Source organism: Cololabis saira, chromosome 14 (genome assembly GCF_033807715.1).
Source record: "Cololabis saira isolate AMF1-May2022 chromosome 14, fColSai1.1, whole genome shotgun sequence".
NCBI classification, from domain to species: domain Eukaryota; kingdom Metazoa; phylum Chordata; class Actinopteri; order Beloniformes; family Belonidae; genus Cololabis; species Cololabis saira.
Genome location: NC_084600.1, coordinates 12,281,041 through 12,308,989, shown reverse-complemented (window position 1 = coordinate 12,308,989; position 27,949 = coordinate 12,281,041). Strand labels below are relative to the sequence as shown.

The window sequence follows — 27,949 nt, the reverse complement described above, 5'->3', positions numbered from 1 at the left end:
TAGACCAGATGTTCCTCCCTCTAAATCCCTTAAAAAGTGTTATATGTTCCACTTTGTGACACCCTCTAATTGCGTTGTTCATTGTTGCTGTATACATTTGATTCAATGTGGTCACTAAAGGGTTTCAAAGGGGTTTGGGTGTGTTTTTATTGTTTCAATGTCTTTTCTTTAAAGTGGTTGACAAGGCTGGGGTCTCTCTGGCCACCGCTGTGTTGCTCATTCATCCTGACCAGGGGAACCGGCTCGTCGCGTGCAAACGTCTGGTAGTAAGGGCAGACTTTTAGATGAGCAGAAATAGGAGGAACATCTGCCATGTGCCATGAATCCACTGCCGAGAACAGACGGCTGAACTCCCACACCTGGAGAGAAACCGGGTTAGAACCACCAAGTGGGACGAAGAAAAACGTGGGTCGCAGTTCACGAAGGATGAGATGATTTAGTGCAGACTACAAATCTCACCGGCTTGGCGGTCCACCTGGCGCCCCCACGGGTGCAGGCCGTCCTCTCCCAGCGGAGCGTCACCATCCCTCGGTCCTGCAGCTGAGAGGAGCACACCTGCCTCATGAGGCGGGACACCAGAGCCAGCTGGGACAGGGACAGGCTGTCCAGGAAACCCGCCACGTGGCACAGCACCTCGTAGGGCAGCGAGCTCAGAGAGTCCTCCTCCCCCTCAGCTCCACCTCCACTCTTCCTCCCACCAGTGGAGGGTTCAACAGTCGGACGCAGATTGAAACACTTCAGGTGCTGACTATTGGGAAGAAAGAGAGAAAAAAGATGACATTAAGATGACTTATATATTTATATAAGTTTAGAAGGATCAGAGTCGTCCGTCTTAACTCGACCAGGTCTTGAGATAAAAGCAACAGCTGTAGTTATTAATGAATGAATGTTTCTGGGGGGGAGAAAGGGAAGTTTCTACAAGTGAGGTTCCAGGCTAGTTTCATGTTTCTCCATCACCAGGGGTGAGTGCATCCCCCTCCTACACATCTGGCAGTTACAGAGCAACATCAGCTTTTGTCTGAAGCTGTGTTTCTGTCTGAAGAGACTGAATTCATTCGAGGGCTTTTAGATGTATAAACTGCTATATAAAACTAATCTGTCCAGGGTGGTCCTCGGAGGACGACCCCTTCTCCTTCACATGCCCTTACGTGAGGCGAGCGGTGCGGGACCGTCTGGGGCAGCCCTCGGCGGTCCTGGACGCGGCGGTTCCGGACGTGCCGTTTCCGGACGTGCCGTTTCCGGAGGCGGACCAGCTGCTGGAGCAGTGCTGCATCAGGGAGGGGGTGGTCCTGGACGCACACCCCGGCCAGGGCCGCGGATGCCGTCTGGCCCGAGGCCACCCTGGGCCCAGTCCCGAGAGAGGCCCTCTCGGTGGTCGGCCCGACCCCGAGGGCAACCTCCCGACTGGTCTTGGTGGTCGGCCGGACCTATAAGGAGGTTCAGATGGCGGTTCCTGGCTTCCTCTCCCGCTCCGGGGGGGGGGGGGGTTGGCTAGGCCGGATGTCCCCGGCCTGAGTTGGGCGATGGGGGTGTGTGGCAGGGTGGAGGAGCAGCCACTCAGCTGATTGGGCACACCTGTGCCCAATCAGCCTCTCCACCCTGCCTGCCTTCATAAAGAGCAGCTGCTGAAGGTGACGGCACGTGTGTCTTGGGTGAAAGAAGAGAATAAAGAGTTCCTGCACTAAACCCTGTGTCCTCTGTCCTGTCGGTCGACCGCCGTAGCACTAGCCTTGCTACAGTATTAACCATTAATATATATGCAGACAATGTAAAAAAAAATAAAAAAAGATGTATAAACTGGAGAAGTGCTCACTCGTAGGTGACGGTTGCCGTATGTGTGGAGGGCTGAAACCTCTTCTGGCTGTAGGTGCAGCCCAGATACGCCAGAGGGCACCTCTGCTCAAACCAGCCACTCAAACATGTCTGGATGTCACTGTGCGCATTCCTGGAAAGGGATGACAACGTATGCATCAATTACACAACTATCAGTGTATAAAAGTGCTTTGGAGGCGGTGTAGAAACGTAAGAGAAGTTACTGATCTGCTTGCTACCGTTTCTGCATAAGCAGCTGCACGACCTTGCTAAATATAGACCCCTGTAGGCAGATAGGCATCGATCCCGTGACTGCTGGAGCTCCTTCACCTGAAGTGCGTGGAGAACTCCCTGCGGTGGAAGCTGTGACCACAGACGAAGGTGAAAACACAGTTGGCTCTGTGGTTCCTGCTGCTCACGCTCCGCTCCTGCAGCTGCAGACGAAGCTTCTGCGGCCTGCCCGCCATCACCTCCGCCAGGGTCGTCTTCGCTTTAAACGGAGCCGAGCGGAAAGACTGCGTTTGTGTCCCCACGTCAACGTAGAGTCCGTCCGCTGCCTTCGACTCGCTGATCTGCAACGACAGTCGCAAGGCGTCCATTAGGTGCCGTGTACCTGCTCACAACAGTTTCCCAATCGAGTCATCGTTCCTTGTGATCTTTATACCTTGTGACCCATGACTGACATGTCAGCGTAGCCCAACAAGGTGGTTTCTGCCTCGTCTCTGAACCAGGTGTCCTCGCTGACTCCAAGGTCAGACGTGTCCACACAACGACTTTCGGTCGGTACTCGAGACGCCACGTCGTACAGTTGGACCCGTCGCCGGTAGTGATAGCTGACCGGGACCTGACAGGGAGAAATGCAGAGTGGAGATGATGTAATATCTCCAGTGTTCAGTAAACCTCTAGTTAGTTTTAGTTAACCTCTAGTTAGTGTCAGTAAACCTCTAGTTAGTGTTAGTAAACCTCTAGTTAGTGTTAGTAAACATCTAGTTAGTGTTAGTAAACCTCTAGTTAGTGTTCAGTAAACCTCTAGTTAGTGATAGTAAACCTCTAGTTAGTGTTAGTAAACCTCTAGTTAGTGATAGTAAACCTCTAGTTAGTGTTCAGTAAACCTGTAGTGAGTGTTCAGTAAACCTCTAGTTAGTGTTAGTAATCCTCTAGTTACTTTGTTAGTTAACCTGTAGTTAGTGTGAGTAAACCTCTAGTTAGTGTTAGTAAACCTCTAGTTAGTGTTCAGTAAACCTGTAGTGAGTGTTCAGTAAACCTGTAGTTAGTGTGAGTAAACCTCTAGTTAGTGTTAGTAAACCTCTAGTTAGTGTTAGTAAACCTCTAGTTGTGTTTAGTAAACCTCTAGTTAGTGTTAGTAAACCTCTAGTTAGTGTTTAGTAAACCTCTAGTTAGTGATAGTAAACCTCTAGTTAGTGTTAGTAAACCTCTAGCTAGTGCTAGTAAACCTCTAGTTAGTGTTAGTAAACCTCTAGTTAGTGTTAGTAAACCTCTAGTTAGTGTTAGTAAACCTCTAGTTAGTGTTAGTAAACCTCCAGTTAGTGTTAGTAAACCTCTAGTTAGTGTTAGTAAACCTCTAGTGTGTTAGAGTCAGTAGTCATAGCTGTAGCTATCGAAAAAGACTATAATAGTTAGTCTCAAACATAGCTTTGTGGTAGATATGCTGCTATAGAGCTATGCTGCAGGGGGTCACCGACATGATCCACTGCGCGGTGCCCCTCACCCTTCTTCTCTTCTCTTCCATTTTTTATTAATTATAAGTATCTCATAGCCATCATTGTTGTTCATCGTTCTTGTAGTTTGTTGTGCTGGTCTGCCCCCCTTTTCTCTTCTGTGCATGTTTGCAGGCCAGAGCTTCAGGAGCTGCATGCTGACCAGCAGCCCCCCCCCCCCCTGACCACCCCAGTGTCTGCTGTCTACATCTACTTATATAGTTATCTCTGCAGTGCACCAGTTAGGCATTGTGTCTGTGTCTCTCCTGTCTCTGTTATTCATTATCTCTGTCTGTTTTCTATTTTTCTGCTCTGCCCAGCTGGTCTTCAGCAGGAGGGTCCCCCCTTATGATCCAGGTCCAGGTCCAGGTTTCTTCCCTCCTAAAGGGGAGTTTTTTCTGCCACTGTTTGGCTTAAGGTTTTTCTCCCACTAGGGGAGTTTTTACCTGCCATTGTTTACGTTAAGTTTATGTAATAATCGCTCAGGGGTCATGTTCTGCATCTGTGGAAAGATCCTAGAGACAACTTGTATTGTAATAGACACTGTAAAATTGAATTGAATTGAATTGAATTGAATTGAATTGAATTGAATTGAATTGAATTGAATTGAATTGAATTTAATTGAATTTAATTGAATTTAATTGACTCCGGAGAGGCCATGGCCTGGTTTTCCTCTGTGAAACGTGCAGCTTTACAGTGAATACAGGTTTTTGAGGGCGTCACCTTGAAGGATCGCAGCGTCTGCACTGGGATAGGCTCCAGGCTGCCGTAGACAAAGTCTTTCTCCCTCGGCGTACAGGCCGCGATGTGCCCGAAGGTGATCAGCATGCGTCCATGATGCACCATGTATATGTTGTACTCCTGGGGGGTGAGCTCCTGGCCGAGGCGCTCCATGACCCCCTCCTGCCACGGGGCCAGTCCCATCTTGGTCGTGTCATGAGGGCAGTCGCTGTCCCCCGCAGAACTCTCCTCCTCCTCTGGAAGCGTCTCACCGTGCCGCCGTCCCTTCTCATCACGCGGTGGACGCTCTAGGTTTTCCTGAGCAGCTGCACAGCCCCCCTTCTCCATGCTGAACATCATCTCACAAATGTCGTATTTCTCTTTGCTGATGGCGGCACCTTTTCCAGCAGTTTTCAGGGAGGTTTCTTCTACGATGAAGAAAAGAATGATCCCACAATCGGAGTTAGAATCAACTTTAAATGACATTAAATTGTTTTTGTTGAGAAGAATCTGACCCCTGACACCATTTTCGGTTTTGTCAGAGGAGACGCTGACCAACCTTCACTGGTATCTTTGTGTGGAACGTCGCTGACAACCTCTCCCACTGCCATCTCCTCTTTCTTCTCGTCTTTTAATTCCTCCTCCTCCACCTCCTCCTCCTCCACCTCCTCCTCCACCAGCTCTGGATAGAGGGGCTTCATCTTGAGGCGACTGTAAAGGTCTGACTGGTCAACCCTGGCCATGGCAACATCTAGGGCTTCCCCTTGGGAGTCCCCGTCCTGCTGCACATTGTTCTGCAGGGCTTCAAAGCCGTGGGGGTCCGTTTCATCGGTCGGCCAGCGGAGCCACTCCATGGAGCAGCAGACCACGCTGGCCGGACACGCCTGCAGGTGAGCGGCCCGGGCGGAGCGGGGCAGATGCAGCGGACACCCGTACCCGGCGTTGAGGCAGGGCACCCTCACGTTGGGGCAGAGCAGCAGGTGGTCCTCCTCTTTGCACAGGTGGAACACAGCACCGCAGTGCAGACGGCACTGGGTGATGGCGCAGCACACAGAGGGCTCCACCCGAGCCCTGCAGCGCCGGCTGTAGCAGGAATCACAGTGGACATGCTGGCGCACCCTGTCCCTGGACGCTCGAGAACGGTGGCTCTGAGAGGAAGGACAATTAGAAATGGATTAACTCTAATGTATTTATATTCTAACAACTGATTCCTTTTCCTTTGTGAATGTAAATGTACAAATAATATAATATATTACAAATAATAGCACTGACCAAAACACCTGCAGAAATACTGCAGGAATGACATAGCAGCAGTTAAATGCAGCCTTCTGAAAGCTTTAAATATCCACTGGGCTTACATCAAATACATCAAAACACAACAATAAAAAACAGTTTTCTGAACTTATCAATATGACTCTGTCCTTCACATGATAAGTAAAATGGATCACTGCAAAAACTCAAAATCTTAACAAGAATATTTGTCTTATTTCTAGTTAAAATGTCTCATTTTAGTAAAAAAATCTCATTACACTTAAAACAAGACTCATCACTGGAAAAAACTACAATTTTCACCTGTTTCAAGTAGATTTTCACTTGAAATAAGTAGAAAAATCTGCCAGTGGAACAAGATTTTTTTGCTTGTAATGAGAAGATAAATATTGTCCTACTGGAAGATTTTTCTACTTATTTCAAGTGAAAATTTACTTGAAACAGGTGAAAATTGTCAAATAAGTTATTTTTCTGGTGATGACTCTAAATGTTGAAATAGCAGTAAAACCACATTTATTGATGAAATGACATAAGGGATGGAAAGGGGGGATGGCAGTTTTACAGGGGGGATGATTTTGACCGTTTTTATTTCAGGAGGGGATGCCATCCCCCCTCATCCCCCCTCAACTCCAGTACTGGATATACTGTATTCATGCCATCACTAAGGCAGAAGGTGGTCATGATTACAAACCAAATTTAGGTTTACATTTAAATCATATGTATATTCTCTTTGCATGATCAAAGTTTGTGAGTTTTGCTCACAATCTCTTGGTTTATTGATCCTGTGTTATGGTTAAAATTCAAAAACCACTGTTCAGCCAGCTATGATGAAAAACCAAGAAAGCCATATTACAACACATTACTAAGCGGTGTTCTCTGTAAAAGTCTGGATTACCATATCTGGCTGGTGTCGCGGCCCTGCAGGGGAAACAGAGAAAACAGTCTGTGTTTAAGTCACATCTCTACAGGGTGAATCCCACAAATCAGAAATTATTGTTTTGTGACTCCTGAGAGCAAAGCAGTGTATGTGCAGGCGTAATCCACCTCCACTAATCACATTTCAGATTACTGTTTCATACTGATCACAGAGAGAAGAAGAATGCACGGGGAAAAATACAGACAGATTGAGCGCTCTTCAAGGAACTAAATCCTGACGTTGTCATAATGTTTTCCAGCATTTTTCAATGTTCAACGTCTTAACTTCCCGAGTAGACACAAACCTTATTTTGCTGGAATGTTGTCTTAAACTAATAAATAAATGTAAAATTGGCCTTAAGATGGAACATCAGGATCTTACTGCGTAATGCCTACCACCTGGTGAGGATAAAGGAGGGAGATGAATGGAAAACAGCCTTCAACACTCCCACAGGGCATTATGAATATCTTGTTTTGCCTTTTGGTTTGACTAATGCCCCTGCTGTTTTTCAGGCCTTGGTCAACATGGTCAATCGTTTTGTTTTCTAGATGACATTTTGATTTTCTCTTCCTCCCTCGAACAACACAGACATCATGTCAGGCAGGTCCTCCAACGACTCCTGGAGAACCGTCTCTTTGTGAAGGCAGAGAAATGCGAGTTCCACCAAAGCAAAATGTCATTTTTGGGACACATTGTAAGTGCAGGCCAAGTTCATGTGGATCCCTGCAAAGTTAAGGCAGTCACTGATTGGCCCACCCCAACCAGGAGGCGTGACCTCCAAGGCTTTTTAGGTTTCGCCAATTTTGACCGCAAGTTTGTACGCAACTTTAGTACTGTTGCTGCCCCACTCACAGCTCTGACATCTCCCAAGGTGCCCTTTCACTGGAATGCCCAGCAGGAGGATGCTTTTTCTAAGCTCGAGAACTGTTTCACTACTGCACCTGTTTTAACTGTCCCTGATCCCTCTCTGCAGTTCATAGTGGAAGTTGATGCCTCAGAGACCGGAGTCGGTGCAGTGCTGTCCCAGAGGTCCCCCAAAGACAAAAAACTGGACCCCTGTGCCTATTACTCTCATCGCCTGTCTCCTACAGAGCGCAACGACACCATAGGGGGCCGCAAACTGTTGGCTGTGAGGCTGGCCCTTGAAGAGTGGCGGCACAACCTCGAGGGTGCAGTTTTGCCCTTCCTCGTTTGGACGGATCACAAGAATCTTGAGTACATCAGGTCAGCTAAACGCCTCAATTCCCACCAAGCTAGATGGTCTTTGTTCTTTTCACGTTTCAATTTTACCCTCTCATATCGCCCTGGTTCTAAGAATACTAAGCCAGATGCCTTGTCCAGGATTTATTCGCCAGAGAAGGAGTCTGTAGCTCCTAAGCCCATTTTGTCTCCCGAGCTGATAGTCGGAGCTGCGAATTTTGACATCGAGTCTCAGGTTCGGAGGGCCCAGCATCAGGAACCAGACCCAGGTAATGGGCCTACTGGCTGCTTGTTTGTCCCCACAGCTGTTCGCCCTGCGGTACTGACCTAGGGACATGATTCTAAGTTGGCGTGACACCCGGGTACGAAGCGGACTCTGGCCTTCATTAAACAACGCTTCTGGTGGCCATCTATGAGGACAGATGTGGAGCAGTTTGTGGCAGCCTGTGATACATGCTCCCGGAACAAGCACAGTAACCGACCCCCAGCTGGCCTTCTCAGACCCCTTCCTGTTCCACATCGATCTTGGTCCCACATTGCCATCGATTTTGTCACTGGTCTGGAGGTGTCCGAAGGTAACACCTGTATACTTACTGTTGTTGACAGATTCTCTAAGGCAGTTCATTTCATTCCTTTGACTAAATTACCCACAGCCAAGGAGACAGCAGAGCTACTGATCACCCATGTTTTCAGGCTTCATGGTTTACCCCAGGATATTGTTTCGGACAGAGGCCCACAGTTCTCTTCTCAATTTTGGAGGGCATTCTGCAAACTCATCGGTGCCACTGCCAGCCTGTCATCTGGTTTTCATCCACAGACCAACGGCCAGACGGAGCGCGCCAACCAGGACCTGGAGGTGGTTCTCCGGTGCATGACCTCCAACTCAGCATTGTGGAATAAGATGCTTCACTGGGTGGAGTATGCACATAACTCCCTTCCCACTACTGCTACTGGTCTTTCCCCTTTTCAGTGCTGCCTGGGTTACCAGCCTCCACTGTTTCCTGCACAAAAAGAGGAAGTGGCAGTTCCCTCAGCCCAGGCCTTTATTAGGCGATGTCGGCAAACCTGGATGCAGGCCAGAGCTTGCATGTTAAGGTCTGTGGCTTATTTCAAGAGACAGGCTGACAAACGTTGCTCGGCAGCCCCCCTCTACAGTGTTGGACAGAAGGTCCTGCTTTCCACCAGGAATCTACCTCTGAGGGTCCTGTCCCGGAAGCTGGCGCCCAGGTTTATTGGACCCTTCCCTTTTTCTAAGGTCGTCAATCTTCATCTGTACGACTCTCACTGCCTCGACCAATGCAACGTGTTCACCCTGCCTTTCATGTCTCCCAAATCAAACCTGTTGTTCTCAGCCCTTTGTCCCGCCCATTGGTGGTGAGGTGTTTGCTGTCCAGAAGTTGCTGAAGGTCCGCCGCAGGGGCAGGGGCCTCCAGTACCTGGTCGACTGGGAGGGCTATGGGCCTGAGGAGCGGTGTTGGGTCCCTTCCAGGTTCATCCTGGCTCGTTCCCTCATTCAGGACTTTCACCGTGACAATCCTGGGGCCTTGGATGGCCGTCGGAGAGGGGGTCCTGTCACGATCTGAGGTTGAGTGGGTGTGTCTGCCCCTACCTGCTACCTGACAACACCTGCAATCAGGCCCACAGCATTTATGCCTCAGTCACTCTTCAATCCATGCCAGATTGTCTTGTGTTCTCCAAGCCTTCAGCCGTCTTTCAAGCCAAGTTTTTGACCTCTTGATCTTTTTCTGCCCCCAGACCACGTTTTTGCCTAAGCCCTTGCCGGTACCTCTGCCTTCGCTTGACAGCTTTTTTGGACTTTGACCTTTGCCTGCCCCTCGTCGGATTTTTGCCTGATCCTTGCCTGCTCTGATTTTTACAATAAATCTTTTGAATCGTTTTCCCTTTGTGTCTGCATTTGTGTCCATTCCTCGTGTGCCTGACAGTATCTATAGTTACATCAAATAGAGTCTCCCTCTTTTTCTGTTAGGTTTCTTAATCTGTCACCTCCTGACCTCTCAGGTGTTGTGACGATAAAGCAATAGCAGAAAAAGAAAGAAAAAACAGCTACTGATGCAGGAGGATTTGGTTCTCCATGCAGCTCAGGCTCAGCTATTTTTTTGTGCTTTTACAGACCCAGTACAAAGACCCAGTACACAGGACCAATAGACAGGACCAGTTTCTAACTGTGGGTTACATTATGCTAAAGTTTATTTTTTCCCAGACAAAGTTCCGACTTCTTACCTTCAATCTAACAGTTTCAACGGTTCTCCCGCCTTCCTCAGAGTGTGACACTCTCACACTCTTTTTCTCTTAGGTTTCTAAATCTGTTACCTCCTGACCTCTCAGAGTGTGACAAGGCGGGAGAACCACCTAAACTGTTAGATTGAAGGTAAGAAGTCGGAACTTTGTCTGGAAAAAATAAACTTTAGGATATCTATCTGGAGACATAATGAACACAATATAACTATGTGGGTTACATTGTTCAATCCTGTAAATCTTACATTAAAAGCCATCAAAAGTTTGAATTACTATATTTAATTACTCCAATTACCTACCTTGTGACACTGTCGTCTTTTCAGTCACTTTAGACCAATCAAAACAAAAGGATTTCAGCAAACTCCCAGTGGAATCTAAAAGGTTTTACCAAGTCAGATGTTTTGCTTTGTCTCCTTGATTCTGTAACGTTGCTCTCGGTCCTTGCGCTTGCCCTTTCAGCTGGCAGGTTAAAATTAGCCAAGTAATACCAAGCAGTTTCAGGAGGAGAACCCCCCCCCCCCCCCCCCCCCCCCCGCCCCCCCCCCCCCCCCCCCCGCCAGCAACCTGCAGGTTCATCAATGCTACACTTTATTCAAGATGCATGCTCGATACATAGAAAAACCTTATTCAGAATATATATTTGGAAAACACACAGGAAAACACACAAGTGCTGCAGAAATGTAATCCAATCTCCACTAGAGGACAGTGTTTAGATGTGAATTAATCCTTGGGCAGATTTGCAGGTGGAGGGGTTGACTTTAACGTCCCACAGCAGCACATGATGCATCAGAGACAGCTCCCTGATGTAACCCAAACCATGTTACTGACCACGTGTGAAGCATTTCTGTGTCAGCGCTCAGCTCTATTTATAACACACACACAGACACATATGCATCCAACAGACACACAAACACACACACACACACACAAACACTCGATCTTTAAAAGATCAAGACAGCGTGCAGGGAGAATTCTGTTCTTCTCTTCAGGTGATAAGTTGGTAGGCTAAAGGCTTTACTTGACTCAGTACTGTGACTCTGTGTTTGCCCTCCTGGGTGTGTGTGTGTGTGTGTGTGTGTGTATTACAAGCTGAGACCTAAAGACTTGCAGAGTCATAGTTTCCTCTCTCTTTGCAGGACTAATCAGCAGCTTCAGTTTGAGAAGCCTGACAGGACAAGAACTGAAGGATGGTACTGCTTTATTATCCAACTGTAAAATCAAATACTTTCACAAATCCTTGACCTTTGCCTCTATGGTTAGCCCTGTTAGCTCGCAGCTAAGGTTACGGGTGGTTTCTGCATGGAGTTTGCATGTTCTCCCTGTGCTCATGTGCCTCTAGCATCTCCAGCTTTCTCCCAGATCCCCGACACATGAACCCTGGCCTGGTCGTGTTTCTGACTCTAGTGCTGCGTGTGCATATTTGTTTGTCTCCGTGACCTCCTGCGATTGCCTGGCAACCTGTCCAGGTTGCACGCTGCCCGCTGTGTGATGAAAGCTGAGATGAGATTCAGCCTCTGTGATCCTGAAAAAGACGTTCGTTTGGAGGATGAATGAATCACTCTACATGTATCTTAGTGTGCCACACAGACGTCTTGAATACTGTTCATGTGTTTTGCATTTTTATGCACACATTTCTCAACCGAGCCTGACATGCTTGACATGTTTTGCGACAGTTTTGATTAACCCTTGGTATTAGAAGTACCGTATTTTCTGGACTATAAGCCGCACCTGTATATAAGCCACATCCGCTCTATTTAAAAAAAAGATATGCAAGCCGCAGATATTTATATTGTTAGATTAGATATTTACTACATGTACATAAGGATTTTGAACTGTAAATTATGTACATGTTTGTACCTAAATAGATCCTTTCCTAACAGTGTCTTTTAACACGGCAGCAACTTTGCTGATTAAAACGGGACAGTACCAAGAAAAAATAACCGGTATTTATTTATCTATTTATCTGTTTGAAATCTGCTTCTACTTACTTCTATCTCCTGAAGAAGAAGTAGCGTATTCTTCTTTGCATTTATTTTGTCTTAGTTTTGATTCTAATTCCGGTTAGAGCGCCCCGAGCAGTGGAAGAAAAATCCACAGAATGGCTGCACCTTTGTATAAGCTGCACGGTTGAAAACCTATGAAAAAAGTAGCGGCTTATGGTCCAGAAAATACGGTATGTCATTAATTGGAGTCTGTAGGTTTGATGGATGATAAACCCAGATATGTGGTTTACTGCAAATAAAGAAACAATAACTTGAGCCTTCATGCTTTGTCAGAGCCACCGTTCTCGAGCGCCCAGGGTGCGCCAGCGTCCAGGGCATGTCCACTGTGATTCCTGCTACAGCCGGCGCTGCAGGGCTCGGGTGGAGCCCTCCGTGTGCTGCGCCATCACCCAGTGCCGTCTGCACTGCGGTGCTGTGTTCCACCTGTGCAAAGAGGAGGACCACCTGCTGCTCTGCCCCAACGTGAGGGTGCCCTGCCTCAACGCCGGGTACGGGTGTCCGCTGCATCTGCCCCGCTCCGCCAGGGCCGCTCACCTGCAGGCGTGTCCGGCCAGCGTGGTCTGCTGCTCCATGGAGTGGAACCGCTGGCCAGCCAACGATGCCCACTCTCACCCCAACACAGAGCTGCACGAGAACCTGCTCGTGGAGCGAGACCGGAACGGATGCCTGGACCTGGCCATGGCCCTGAAGGACCAGGACCGTCTGTTCCACTCCATCAAGATGAAGAAGCTGTTCCCAGAGCTGGTCCAGAGTGTGGAGGAGGAGGAGGAGGAGGAAGAGAGAAAGGAGGAGGAGAAGAGAAGGGAAAAGAAGAAGAAGGAGGCAGCCGAGAGGGAAGCTGCAAAAGGAGACTACATCTGGCAGCCTGTCAACATGTTTCACAACATGATTCCTGAGCATAAAGAGGACGTAGATGAAGATGAAGATGAAGATGACGCTCAGGTTCAGTTAGAGCTAACGCAGGAGGAGAGGGAGGCTATTGCCAGGGCAGGTGTGGATGATAGTCTGTTGGAAAACTACAGTGCCTGGGAGCGCATGTTCAGCATGGAGATGGGGGGCTGCAGGGAAGCCGGAGCAGGCAAAGGCTCGGCCAAAGCCGGGGAGAAAGGCCTGGACAGTCTGATGGAAGAAGATGAGGCAGATACCTGTGCAGATGCAGCTCCCTCCACATCGTCCTCCTCCCGTCTTCCACAGAAACCAGTGAAGACGTTTTTTTATGGACACGTGGAGCCAATGAAGATCATTACCGTTCGCAGCTTTAAAGTCCCGACCAGCTTTGCTGCCAGGCAGGGACGCATCCGCAACCCGAATTTCTACAAGAGAGAGAGTGTGGCTGTGGACACCAGCGACCTGGGGGTGGCGCTGCAGGACATGCCCGTCTGGGAGGAAGTTCAGGTGAGACACACGCTCAAGTGCACGGGCTTACCTGGGCTGAAGCCCAGGGGCCCGCCAAGTTCAGGGGCCTATCATTTTGGGGTCATGATGAGCTGAAAAAGTCATATTGTTTTGTAACTTGTCAGGTTTCCTGTCAATCACTTATCACTCTATACCAGGGGTCGGCAACCCAAAATGTTGAAAGAGCCATATTGGACCAAAAACCCCAAAAAACAAATATGTCTGGAGCCGCAAAAATGTATATAAGCCTTGTATATAAGCCTTAGAATGAAGGCAAATGGCGAAAGGTGAAAAGTAAAATCTCGAGAAAAAAGTCGAAATGTCGAGAAAAAAGTCGAAATGTCAAGAAAAAAGTCAAAATGTCGAGAAAAAAGTTGAAATGTCAAGATTAATGTTGAAGTACAATCTCGAGAAAAAAGTTAAAATGTTGAAAAGAATGTCGAAATGTCGAGAAAAGTCGAAATGTCGAAAAAAAAGTTGAAATGTCGAGATTAAAAAGGAAAGGAAGAAAAAAGAGAAAAAAAGGAAAAAAAGAAGAAAAAAAACAAAAAAAGAATGTGGGAGTTGAAGCTTTGAACCAGAGTAGACTTGACTCGTGTGCTTTCACAGCATGGAAAAAACATCCACAGGACTCTGATGTAAAAAGATGAATCAAAAGTAGATTTATTCCTTAATTTCCACGGCATCTAGTTACAGGAGTTATCCTATTCCACAGTTTTCCAAAAGAAAAAGCACTACGGTAAGAAAACTGTTTGGCTCTATCCTAACAAAACCTCAACTGCATCTGCCCCTTCTGCTTTGCTCTTAAAGCGACAGTAACATGAAAGTAACTCTCAAAGCAGTTACAAAAACAAGCTTTCTTAACCTCTCTTAAGTTAACATTTTAATAACATTTTACCTATTTTAATGATCTATTCATTCAATGAAATTAAATATTTATTTATTTTAACATTAACTAATAAACCAACAAAAATCAAGTAGAAGCACCTAAATAACATTTTGGGTCCCACATACCGGCCCCGAATTGTACTCTTAACTGGAGACAATTACCACAATATATAAAACGAGGAGCCATAAATTAAAGTGTTTTAACCTAAGTAGTCTTTCTTTCCATAACTTGAGGATTTTCTTCACTCAGCCTCCTCGAGAAGACAAAGCTTTGTAATCGGCCTATCCAGTGTACTGGTCTTAGTCCTTATACGGACCTGCCGTATCAGTCCATACTTATCAGGGATGACCTGGATCACTTTCCCCATCACCCAGGAGTTGCGTGGTGCAGTGTCGTCAACGACCAACACAATGTCTCCTATGACAAAGTTGCGAGATGGGCAGGACCACTTGTGACGTTTTTGTAGCAGCGGTAGATATTCTCTTGTCCACCGTTTCCAGAACATGTCCGCCATGTACTGGACCTGTTTCCATCTCCTTCGGGAATAGAGATCCTGCTTGTCACATAGGGCTGGTGGGAGAGATGGCTTTGTCTTGAGGAGCAAAAGATGATTAGGAGTAAGTTCCTCTAGATCGTTAGGATCATCGGATGCCTTAGTTATAGGCCGGCTATTGATGATGGCCTCTGCCTCACATAGCAGGGTATACAGGCTCTCCTCATCAAGTTTCTGTAGTCTCATGGTGACGTTCAGGATCTTCCTTACAGACTTGATCATCCTCTCCCATACCCCTCCGTGATGGGAGCCAGTGGGAGGATTGAATATCCACTGGATGCCTCTCTGGTGTAGAGTGTTTTGAATCTTTGAGCTATTCCACTCCTGGATGGCTCTCTTTAGCTCACGTTCGGCTCCAACGAAATTTGTTCCGTTGTCTGAACGGAGAATCTTCACCTGGCCTCTTCTAGCGATGAATCGACGAAGAGCAGCTATGAAGGAATCCGTATCCAGAGAAGATGCTAACTCCAAGTGTATTGCACGAGTTGTCAGGCATGTAAAGATCACACCATATCTTTTCACCAAACTCCTTCCGCGTTTTACCTCGAATGGACCGAAGTAGTCCACTCCAGTGTTGGTGAACGGTGGCTCATCTGGCAGGACTCTGTCTCGAGGTAGGTTAGCCATCTGTTGTTGACCTGTAGCTCCATGAGAGCGCCGACAGACCTGACACTTGGATAAGATTCTCCTTATAGCTGAGTTTGCTCCAGGGATCCAATATTTAGATCTCAACTTTGAGAGCACATGATTGCGACCGCTGTGTCCAAGGTTCTCATGGATATCTCTGAGGATCAGCTTTGCGATGTGAAGGTCTTTATGCAAAATCACTGGTTGCCTTGCTTCCTCAGGCATAGCAGCTCTGCTGAGTCTTCCTCCTACTCTGACAAGGCCTTCTTGAAGAACTGGATCAAGCTTGAAAAGACTACTGCCTTTCTTTACACATTCACCCTTTAAGAGTGCCTTGATTTCATCTTTGAAAGTCTTTCCCTGGCAGTAGCGGATGACCGCACGCTCTGCTTCATTAAGGTTCTCCACTGTGAGCTTAGCAGCACTTGCTCTGGAAACACTTGCCTTGAAGTTACTCATGTCTATGTCAACTTCAGTTGGAGTAAGAGTTGTGTTCAACTCCTTCCTCTTTCTACTCAAGCTCAGCCATGAAGAGAAGTACTGCATTAAGTCCAGCATTGCATCTCTTTGTTCCTCGGCTGCAGTAGCACAGACCACAGTGTTCCTCACCTCAGGGTCTTCCATAGTTACGTTTACAGGGAGGTCTGGGTTCTCGGGCCAATCTTCTGTGTCTTTGGTGAGAAATTCCGGCCCCTGTAACCAAGCATGGCTTTGGATGAATTTATCTGCCCTTTGACCCCTCGATGCATAATCTGCAGGGTTCAGTGAGGTGTTGACATACCGCCACTGATGAGGACTAGACATCTTCAAGATGGTTTCCACACGATTAGCAACGAATGTGCGGAATCTGCTTGTTCTGTTCCTAATGTACTTCTGCACCGTGGTGCTATCTGTCCAAAATACAGATTCTTGAAGTTGGAGGTGAAGTTCCGATCTTAACATTTGGTCCATGCGTGCAGCCATAGTAGCTGCAGTGAGCTCCATGCTAGGGATGGTCATGGGCTTGAGTGGAGCCACTCTAGCTTTCCCGATGATGAATGCACAATGTGCTTTGTTGCTGCTATTCCTCTGTAGCAAGTAGCTCACCGTTCCGTAACCTTCTTCGCTGGTGTCAGCGAAATGATGCAGCTGATTAAACACTGCTTAACCAAAACCTGCGGGCTTGAAACACCTAGGAATGCTGACGTTCACTAGCAGTTGTATTTCAGCCTTCCAAGTGGACCACTCATGAGCTAGCTCTTCAGGTATCAGTACGTCCCAGCCTATCTTTAATCTGCAGAGCTCTTGTAGAATTATCTTTGCTGAGAGCACAACAGGCGCCAAGATACCCAATGGATCGTAAACTGAGCTCATGAGGGAGAGAATATTTCTCCTGGTGGCTGCTTTGTCTGGCAAGATGATCTTGAACCTGAAGCTGTCAGACTCGATACACCAATGAACTCCTAGAGCTCTCTCAATAGGAAGCATATCCCGATCCAGGTCAAGGTCTTTAACCTCAGTTGCTCTATGTTCTTCTGGTATAGCAGACAGCACGGCCCTGCTATTGCTGATCCACTTGACGAGCCTGAATCCACCTTTTTCACACACAGCTCGTAGGGTGTGATACAACGATACTGCCTCCTCTTCAGAGTGGACTGATTTGAGACAGTCGTCCACGTAGAAGTTGTGGAGCACTGTGTAAACTGCCTGTGCATTTGATAGCGTTCTGCTGTCTTCAGCACATTTTCGAAGGGCGAAGTTGGCACAACTTGGAGACGAAGCTGCACCGAACAAGTGCACCGCCGTCTTGTACTCCACTGGCTCCTGAGTTATGTCACCTGATGTCCACCAGAGGAACCGGAGAAGATCAGAGTCCTCATCAGGCATCTTTACTTGATGGAACATCGCTTCCACATCGGCCATGACTGCGACTTCCTCTTGTCTAAATCTGGTTATCACACCAAGGAGAGTGCTGGTGAGATTTGGTCCCTGCAGCACCACTCTAAGCATCTTTTTCCTCGGGTGATACACCCCATGATGTGGCAAGTACCATACGCGACCATCGTCCCGGCTGATGTCCTTGTCGGGTACCTTCACAGCATATCCCCTTTGATAATGCTGTCCATGAATGCTGAGTACTCTGAGTGGAACGCTGGGTTCTTCACAAACTTCCGCCTTAAGTTCAGAGCACGTTGCTCAGCTACCTTTCGGTTGTTCGGCATTTTTAGTTCTTTGTCTCTCAATGGCAGAGCAATGCTATAATGTCCATCCACAAGTTTGGCTGACTGTGTGACCATGTTAAAAAACTGACGATCCTCCCTACACATCTCCAGCTTTTCACTCTGGTTGCACTCAGGGAAGTCACACTGAAACTGTTGATTCCAGAGTTCCTCCAATCGGGTAACTGCTATTCGGTTTGCTTGAACCTGCATCAATCCAGATGTTGTATTATGGCCAGTGAACTCTCGCAGTGGTCCATTAATGCTCCAACCAAGGCGTGTTCTTACAGCGTATGGACCGTCCTCTACACTGGCAATAATTTGCCAGGGCTCAATAGCCTTTGGTGCATTAGTCCCAATAAGCAGCCCTATATCTGCTTCTATTTTTGGAAGTGACACCTCCTGTAGGTGTGGCCATTTGTTAACATCTTCTTGTAAAGGGATATTACCTTTTGTTGCAGGAATGGTTTTTTGAGAATATGCCTCAGGGAGCTCCAGAAAATCATTACAGTCCAAGCTGCTTACTTCCAAGCCATACACCACATCGCTGCTCACAATCCTTTCTTCTCCCATGGTCTTCAGTAAGATGTGTGTCTTTCTGCCTGTGAGGTTAAGCTCCTTTAATAGATTTTCAGTGCAGAAACACGCAGTACTGCCAGGGTCGAGAAAGGCATATGTCGTTGTCACCTTTTGGCCCTTCTTGGTCTTTACTTGAACTGGAACTATAGCTAGTATACTCTCCACGTTCTCAGTACTCGTTTCTCCGTTAGTTGTAGTGCTGGTACCCACAAACCCACTTACAACTGAATCTAGCGGCCTTTCCTTGTCTTTGCGTGACTCATGTTCTGTGCTTATGTCTTTGTTTGAAATGCCGTTTTTGGCCTTCATGTGCAATACTGTAGGGTGTGACTGCGTGCAAACTTGGCAAGTAATTTTCCCAGTACACGAGCTACTCATGTGACCCCTCTTAAGACAGCTGAAGCACAAACCTTTGGCTCGTAAAAAGTCAATCTTGTCCTTATGCAGAGAATTTTTCATTTTCTTGCATTGTTCCATTGAATGTTCTGCGCCATGACAGAAAAGACAGGGTTTGGCAAATGCGTGCGCTTTGCTGTCATTAGCTTTACTCTGTGGCTGGTCTGCGGGCCTCCTTGCTTCATTGCTTGTGATAGTTGCTGCTGTGACGAAACCTCTCCTGTTGTCACTTGGCCGATGCAACCTCTCACTCATTTGACCTTTAGCTGAACTCTTCGAGTCTTTTATGTCTCCAAACAGTGGATGCAATGCTTCTTTTGCTTGCTTGTTAATGAACTCCACCAAGTCTTTGAACTTTGCTCTGCGACAATTGTAGTCCTGAATTCTACAGACCATGCTTCTCCATCTCTCCCTCAATTTATAGGGGAGCTTGGCAATGATAGCACGCAAGTTTACTGAATTATCGAGCTCTTCCATGTACTCTACATCAGACATCGCATTACAACATGCTGTGAGATAGAGGCCGAACGACTGAAGAGCCTCTCTATCATCTGACTTTATGGGAGGCCACTTCAGAGCCTTGTTAATATATGCCACTGAAATCTTGTAAGCGTTTCCAAAATGTTCTTCCAAGAGTCCCTTAGCTTCACAGTAGCCACGATCAGGTTCCATATGGAAACAGCTCCTTACTAGCTCCCTAGGTTGTCCAGCGGTATACTGCTCCATGTAATAGCGACGGTCTTTGCTGCTCTCTGTCTTATTCTCGACTCCATGTTCAAACGCTCTTTTAAACAGCAGATATTCCAAGGGGTCTCCTTTGAACACAGGAATACTTTGTGGGGGCAGTGAAGCTAGTCTCTGTTGCTTTGTTAACATTTCAGCAAAACCATGCAAAGTTTCTGGCACCTGTGCTTGTGGTTGAGTGACTGCACCGACTGGTGGTTGGACATAAGGTTGAATTTTGTTTCCTTGTACTCCTTGTTTGTCTTTGTGTGATGAGTGTTTTGAACCAAGGTAAGAGTTCATTCCATCACGACTTGATGCTCTGGATGTCACACGCAGAGCTTCAAACTCATCCAAGATCTTGATTTTAGCATCAGATGCTGCTAAAGCAGTTTGAATCTTTAATTCCTCCTTTTCTATTTTTAGCTTGGCTTCCTGCTCCTCCAAACTCTGTTTCCCTTTCAAAGCGGAAGCCTGTGCTAGCAATGTAGCTCCCTCCAATTCTGCTTTTAGCCGAGTAGATGAAGCTGATGATGATGTGCGTGAAGAATGCGCAGAACTTGCCTTTAATCTTGGTAAAGGTGCACTGGATATGCTGTCAGATGGCTGAACTGCTTCATTGTATCTTTTAGCTTCTTCAACACGTAGCTGAGCTTCCATTATCCAAGCCTCAGATTTCTCTGCAAATTCCTTAAAGCTGTCAGCCTTAGGTTCGAACCAGTTAGCTTGGTCCTCTTTCATGTCTTCCACAGAAAGTTGGTGTAATGTCTCTTTAACACTGATATTCAAGTCACAAAACTCTCCAAAGAGTCTGTTAAACTCCACCATTTTGGTCTGAACCACTGCTAAGCTGCTGTCACCCTTTTCATCCATAGCATGACGAATCTGGTTCATTTTACCTGTTAGCTTAGCCAGCTTGGCCTTGCGTGTGCCAACAGCACGTTGCAGCTTTTCCTCCATTGCCTTCACAGAGAATGTCTTTGCTCTAACATCCACAAGTGAGTCTGAATCATTATCTTTGTGCTCCATAGCTTGTCCACAAACTACACAACAGCTAGAGTGTATTATCTGCAGTCTGAAGATTGAAGCTATCAAAGTAGCATGCTGCTCCGTTAGCAATGTTGTTGCAGCTAATTGGCTAACTAGCAGGTTACTCAGCACTTTTCTTGACTTTTCCTTTGGCTCTACTCACGACCATTTATCCTGTTGTTGGTGATTCCTCTTTCCTTGTGGCATGCAGTCCTTTTTATTCTTCCATTCATCCAATGTTGAGCAAGTTTTCTTACAATGTGGGAGTTGAAGCTTTGAACCAGAGTAGACTTGACTCGTGTGCTTTCACAGCATGGAAAAAACATCCACAGGACTCCGATGTAAAAAGATGAATCAAAAGTAGATTTATTCCTTAATTTCCACGGCATCTAGTTACAGGAGTTATCCTATTCCACAGTTTTCCAAAAGAAAAAGCGCTACGGTAAGAAAACTGTTTGGCACTATCCTAACAAAACCTCAACTGCATCTGCCCCTTCTGCTTTGCTCTTAAAGCGACAGTAACATGAAAGTAACTCTCAAAGCAGTTACAAAAACAAGCTTTCTTAACCTCTCTTAAGTTAACATTTTAATAACATTTTACCTATTTTAATGATCTATTTATTCAATGAAATTCAATATTTATTTATTTTAACATGAACTAATAAACCAACAAAAATCAAGTAGAAGCACCTAAATAACACTTTGGCTCCCACAAAGAAGAAAAAAAAAAGATAAAAAAGCGAAAAAAGAGAAAAAAAAGAGAAAAAAGAGAAAAAAAGGGAAAAAAGGAAAAAAAATAAGAAGAAAAAAAACAAAAGAAGAAGAAGAAAAAAAGAAGAAAAAAAGAGGAAAAAAAAAGAAGAAAAGAGAAAAAAAAGAAGAAAAAAAGGTGAAACATTTTTGAAAAAGCTCCAGGGAGCCACTAGGGCGGCGCTAAAGAGCCGAATGCGGCTCTAGAGCCGCGGGTTGCCGACCCCTGCTCTATACGCACGTTACGTGGCTGCTGATTGATCCAAATTACGAGTGACCCACGTGGGCCCCACGGCCCGTGAGCGGGCCTTAGGCCATGGGGTGACCCATCAGAGTGTGTATAGAGCCCAATTATATGTTTTTTTACAGTCTATGGTTAAACCTGAACATGGAACTTTATTTGCGTCACAGACCTTACTGTGCAGGTTTAGTTCAACATTATTTCTGTGTCCAGTCCAGCTGTCAGTTCAGCAGCAGTCTGTATTTTACAGTTCTGATAAAAGTGGAAGTGATCCCAAAAATACAGCTTTACTGTGTGTTAATAATAATAATAATTAATAAAAATTAGAATATTCTGGGAATCTTAATCTTAAACGTTTTAAATTAATTAATTTTAAATTAAATTAAATGTTTTGAGATAGGATATTTGAGTTTTCTTAATCTGTAAGCCATGATCAGCAATATTAAATAATAAAAGGCTTGCAATATTTCAGTTGATTTGTAATGAATCCAGAATGTATGACATTTTTGTTTTTGTAATTGCATTACAGAAAAATCACAATATTCAAATTTTCTGAGACAGTCCTGTATATGTATGTATATATATATGACTGCAAGTGATGTTGTAAATGTTCAATTGTTGTTTTATTGCGATGCTCACCACAATGACAGAGGGAAATAATGAATATGAGGGGCAGTGTGTGTTACTGAGTATTCCATGTGCTGCCTGTCCTCAGTGACGGGCCTTCGTCACACCTACTTTACCAGTCATACCGCTCCTGGATTCTCGGCCTCACATCCCCTCAATGCTCCCGATACTACTTTTTTGTAAATCCTCATGTTTCCCAAAAAATGATGCTATTTTAAGCCATTTTTAAAGTTAACGGCCCTAGATTTTTACAAATGTGAATCTGTTGGGCCTGGAAAAAGACTGAAAGTCCAACTTTGTTCTGTTGGTGATGTATGGATGTGTTCTGTCACTGCCGTGCTGCGGTCCTCAGACCCGTTGACCCCGTTGACCCCGTTGAACCTGCGTGTGCTGGACTCGCCCGCAGGCCTCGCTGCTGTGTTCCCTGGAGAAGGAGCAGAGGGGCCACCTCATCGCTGAGAGCGCCAACTCCGACTGCCTGCTGACGGACGAAGGCACGCAGACCTACAGCTTCCCGTCCGCTCCGTTCCAGAGAAACATGTCGCTGCTCCACCTGACGGCCGGGAAGCAGCTGGAGCTGCACCTGCAGCTGCAGGTGGAGAGCGTCACCAGCAGGCACCACAAGGCCAACTCCACCTTCACCTTCCTCTGTGGACACGACTTCCAGCGCAGAGACTATGGCACACATTACAAGTGAGTTTAGTTAAAAAGCAGGAGAAAAGCACACTAGAGAAGCAGTTAGCGATGATAATCACACACAAGATCTGCCATGACCTTCACACAAGATGTTTCTTTAGCCCTAAATCCTAATCTGTTCTAATCTGTAGGGGTTCAAGGCCCCTTGGGGTTCATCCTAATGCATCAAACACAGTCTGACCGGGATTACAATGACTTGAAAATGATCCGTTGCATTTCTTCCTGCATTAATGACTCCCCCTTTTAAACCCTTTTTTTACTTATTTATTTATTTTATTTATCCTATTTATCTATTTAGCTTAATTTATTTTATTTATCCTATTTATTTAGCTTAATTCTTTTAATTTATCCTATTTATTTATTTTGCTTTATTATTTAAATTTTATTTTAATTTCGTTGTACATACGTTATAATGACAATAAAGAACTATCTTTATTTATCTTATTTATTTATTTAGCTTAATTCTTTTTAACTTATCCTATTTATTTATTTATTTATTTTAATCCTATTTATTTATTTAGCTTTATTTATTTCTTTATTTATCTTATTTATTTAGATTTATTTATTTTTTATTTATCATATTTATTTATTTAGTTTTTTTTAATTTATCTTATTTATTTATTTAGCTTTATTTTTTTTTATTTATCCTATTTATTTATTTAGCTTTATTTTTTTGTCTGCTGTCTTTCTCCTAAAATAACCATCATTCTAGAAAACCATCATACTCATACACACCACACACGTGCTTGCATACATACATAAACGCACTCACACACACATACACACACACACACACACACACACACACACACACATACACACACACACACACATACACGCACACACACACACACACACACACACACACACACACACACACACACACACACACACACACACACACACACACACACACACACACACACACACACACATACACGGCCACATAGAAGAAATCTGAGCAAAAACATTTACTTTGTTGTTTTGTACTGTTTTGTTTGTCAGTTGGTTTTCTAGTGTCCCCTCTTGTCCTGTACCTGTATGCGTTTCTGTTTTCCGCACTTGTATCAGAATCAGAATCAGAATCAGCTTTATTGGCCAAGTTTGAACAATTGCCCGACAAGGAATTTGACTCCGGGTTATTTCGCTCACTGTACCCAGATTTAAAAGTAGCAACAGTAAATAACAAATGTACAGTAAATAAACAATGTGTAACATATATACAATTAAAAAAGTGAAAGGTGCAGCAGTACTGAGGAAGACATGATAATGATAGCTCTGTAATAACAAATATAAAATTTTTTAAAAAGTGAGAGGTGCAGCTGTTTTGCATCAAGTAAAGTAAAAAAAAAGAAAAAAAAAAGAAAATGATCCGTTGCTAATAACGAACAATCTGCAAAATCCAGGAACGTCCACTGCGACATCCAGATGGGTGTGAACGGCTGGTTTGAGCAGAGATGCCCACTGGCCTACCTGGGATGCACCTACAGCCAGAGAAGGTTTCAGCCCTCCACACATGAAGCCTCCGTCACCTACAAGTGAGATGAAACTCAAATATTTCTGTAAAACTTGCATCGTAACCAGTGCTCGAGTTGAGGGGGGATGAGGGGGGATGAGGGGGGATGGCATCCCCCCCTGAAATAAAAACGGTCCAAATCATCCCCCCTGTAAAACTGCCATCCCCCCTTTCCATCCCTTATGTCATTTCATCAATGAATGTGGTTTTACTGCTATTTCAACATTTAGAGTCATCACCAGAATAATAACTTATTTGACAATTTTCACCTGTTTCAAGTAAATTTTCACTTGAAATAAGTAGAAAAATCTGCCAGTGGGACAGGATTTATCTTCTTATTAAAAAAAATCTTGTTCCACATGCAGATTTTTCTACTTATTTTAAGTGAAAATCTACTTGAAACAGGTGAAAATTGTTGTTTTTTCCAGTGATGAGTCTTGTTTTAAGTGCAATGAGATTTTTTTTACTAAAATGAGACTTTTTAACTAGAAATAAGACAAATATTCTTGTTAAGATTTTAAGTTTTTGCAGTGATCCATTTTACTTATCCTGTGAAGGACAGAGTCATATTGATAAGTTCAGGAAACTGTTTTTTATTGTTGTGTTTTGATGTATTTGATGTAAGCCCAGTGGATATTTAAAGCTTACAGAAGGCTGCATTTAACTGCTGCTATGTCATTCCTGCAGTATTTCTGCAGGTGTTTTGGTCAGTGCTATTATTTGTAATATATTATATCATTTGTAATCAGCACAAATTATCTGTCCCTATATGATAAAATCCACCATCCCCCCTGATTCTTTTTTACAACTCGAGTACTGATCGTAACACTCCGAGAAAGCTTAATGACATCCCCTTTCACCATTTCAGTGAGGAGCTGGGTTGCTTTAGCCTTCATCCCACCATCCAGTCCTTTATGGGCGGTGTCTCTGAGACATCCAGGAGCACAGACAACTCCTCCGCCGCTCCGAGTGGGAGAGGAGGTGAAGGCCGGGAGGAGGAAGACTCTCTGAGCTCGCTGCCCTACGAGGTTCTGTGCCACATGGCCGGTTTCCTGGACAGCCTGTCCCTGTCCCAGCTGGCTCTGGTGTCCCACCTCATGAGGCAGGTGTGCTCCTCTCAGCTGCAGGACCGGGGGATGGTGACGCTCGGCTGGGAGAAGGTCTCCTCACACGGAGGAGCCCGGTGGAGGGTGAAGCAGAGTGTAAGCTGAGAGCCCGGATGGATCAGGGAGAGACCACATGGACTCGTCACCAGTGTTGTGCTAGTTACTGAAAATTAGTAACTAGTTACCGTTACTAGTTACTTCATTAAAAAGTAACTCAGTTAGTAACTCAGTTACTTAGACCAAAAAGTAATGCGTACTATGAAAAGTAACTTTTTAGTTACTTTAAAGCAGCACTATGTAACTTTTCCACCTTAATCTAATTTATTTCCAGAGTCATTGTGATGGTACATCAACTTCCAACAGGTTTAATGAACCTCTGTCATGGTCTGGGGGGGTCTGTATTGCCTTCACTGGCACTATGGTACTTTGAGGTGCATGGTAGGAACCCTGCCACACTAAAAAACTACAAATCTTTACGGCTTTGACTGCTTAACGGCATACGTCACTTCCACCTCCTTCCCGATTCGCAGTTGAGATGAAAATGGGCGGGGCGTGTAGCGCAAAGCTCCGCAGAAGCTGGTAACCCGTTGCTGCGTTGTGGCTGCAGCAGCTCCACACAACAGACGTGGGGAAAAGATCCTAATGGTTTAACTTTTCACCGGTTTACTGCTCGGAGGAAGAACCACGGAGGCCAAGTATCTGATATAACAGAGTAAAAGAGTCTCGGTTGGATCGCAGCTGTAACGACCAAACATAACTTTCCACACATGATCACAAACACGCACACAGACCGGGGTGCGATCAAAACACGGGTTTATTAAACCACAAACAAACAAACAAACAGACCGGGGTCGGATCAGGTTTTATTCCCCACTTCTCCAGCTAAACGCAGTTGCTGGCCAGCTCTCTGCGGTGCCATTAACCCCAATCTTCAGATAAAACTAGTTTGTTGAGGAAACGATATTAACTCTGTTTGTAGCTGCAGAGGAAAAAAATAATCTCACGAGGAAAACAAAAATATTGCTCACGCCTCGGAGCCTCTTCAGCATAATATAGCAGTAAAAAAAAAAAGAAAAGAGAAGTAAGAGGGATACAAAACATGTACTGTATGTTGTACTATTATACAAATTTATTGAAACACATGGCGAGTCAAACATTTAACAAAGCAGCTGCCAAACACTCCTAAACAAGGTAGTAAGACGTGGGTTGTGCAGAACTGAGGCAGTAAGTCCTTACTAAAGAGTGCAGCTCCGACGAGGAGCTCAACTCTTTGATAGAGATTTCATATGAACCCAAACTGTTAATAATCATTATTTTCTCCATATACTGCTCCCTGGCTTCCTTGTTTAAGGTATCCCGGTAAATTCCAGTTCCTTTCCAGCAGTTTAACATCTTTTTTTTGCGTTCCGTCTGTTCACTTGGTGAAACAGAAAAGCGTCCCGTCTTCTCTCAAAACAAATGCACACGACAGGACAGGATCTTTCCAGCAGTACGCGCTGGTGCTCATGGGAAATGTAAGCACTACCGCTTTTGTCCAAAGAAGCCGCCAAACTCAACAAAAGCTGAAAGTTACGTTGTACTGCTTTAAATAAAAACATTATTTTAAATGCTCCCATTTAACGCCCCTCTAGCCTTCATTTGAGCAGGTACTGTATAGATTTGCATTGTGCATCGTGTTCTGCATTCTAAACAGTCTCCCCGCTTCTTCACTTCCTGTGTCAATAACGTTGGTTGCTTAGCAACAAGCTGAGAACGGCCAATGAGCTTCAGCAGCAGCTCAAGAGCGGGACCCTTTGTTGAATCGTTCATTACAGTCTCAGATATAATCCATGGTCGGTTTATAAGAATCTTTTTGCCTAGAAGAAAAAAGAGCGACAACAACGACCCATAACTATTTTATTCTCTCGAAAAAACACACCTGCACCGCGGCTTTAGAGAAAAAGACGCTACAGAGTCGGGATGTAGCGGCTCAGAAGAGCAGTGAAATACGTGCGAGGCGGTGCTGATCTCTGCAATTTGAAGCCTTCTATAATAATTGTAAAAAGAATTTCACTTATCACAGGTTCTTTTTGGAACACATTGGAACTGCGAAAAACCAGGGATTACTGTAATGACAATATCTCCACGTTGTGAAACTCTCCTTCTCTTGGCTCATGACCGTCATGTTTTTGAATAAACACACACTACGTTTCCTCTGGTCTCCGCGTGTGGGGAAAAAAAGCTTCACTGTAGCCAGAAATAACGGAGTAACGCACCGTTTGGTAACGGTAATTGCGTTACTGAATTTAAAAAGTAATGCGTTAGAGTATTAGTTACCGCCAAAACTAACGGCGTTACTGTAACGCGTTACTAAATGACGCGTTAGTCCCAACACTGCTCGTCACCAGTGGAAAAGAGCCCCGTTCACTTCTCACGGTGCTGTTCCTCTCTGTGTCTGCAGGTCTGGAGCTTCAGCACCTTGTTCTCTCCTGTAGACGCCTGGTCCTTCAGAGACCAGCCGCCCATCTCCGAGCATCTGAAGTTCTGTCCGTACAATGAGGTGGTGGCCCAGACGGAGAAGATTCAGCTCCCGCGCATCCGAGAGGTCCTAGCTAACAAGAGCTGCAAGGGGGCCACGCTGGTGTCCCAGTTCCACCAGAACAGCATCATGATGTAGCTTTTAGCACAAATCAGAGAGATCTGGACTGTCATGGCTCTTGCCATCTTTTATCCTCCCTCGTTCCAAGTTCC

At 45.3% G+C, this 27,949-nt stretch overlaps 2 protein-coding genes across 2 annotated transcripts; one reads left to right on the top strand and one right to left on the bottom strand.

Moving 5' to 3' along the window:
• Nucleotides 1–8: 8 nt before the first annotated feature.
• LOC133460257 (F-box only protein 40-like) lies at nt 9–10,333 on the bottom strand. Its single transcript, XM_061740849.1, has 9 exons — nt 10,191–10,333; nt 6,415–6,437; nt 4,810–5,398; nt 4,254–4,678; nt 2,477–2,656; nt 2,143–2,384; nt 1,814–1,945; nt 460–748; nt 9–359 (listed from the first exon to the last, which is right to left on the bottom strand). Exons 2-9 carry the CDS (start codon nt 6,415–6,417, stop codon nt 147–149), a joined length of 2,073 nt encoding a protein of 690 aa, XP_061596833.1. The 5' UTR covers nt 6,418–6,437; nt 10,191–10,333; the 3' UTR covers nt 9–146.
• On the top strand, nt 7,109–27,949 carry LOC133460168 (F-box only protein 40-like). The gene is made up of 12 exons (XM_061740731.1): nt 7,109–7,659; nt 8,105–8,210; nt 8,453–8,548; nt 8,988–9,124; nt 9,950–10,012; nt 10,840–10,891; nt 12,168–13,289; nt 22,308–22,594; nt 24,004–24,135; nt 24,982–25,015; nt 25,064–25,315; nt 27,660–27,949. Exons 1-12 carry the CDS (start codon nt 7,109–7,111, stop codon nt 27,873–27,875), a joined length of 3,048 nt encoding a protein of 1,015 aa, XP_061596715.1. The 3' UTR covers nt 27,876–27,949.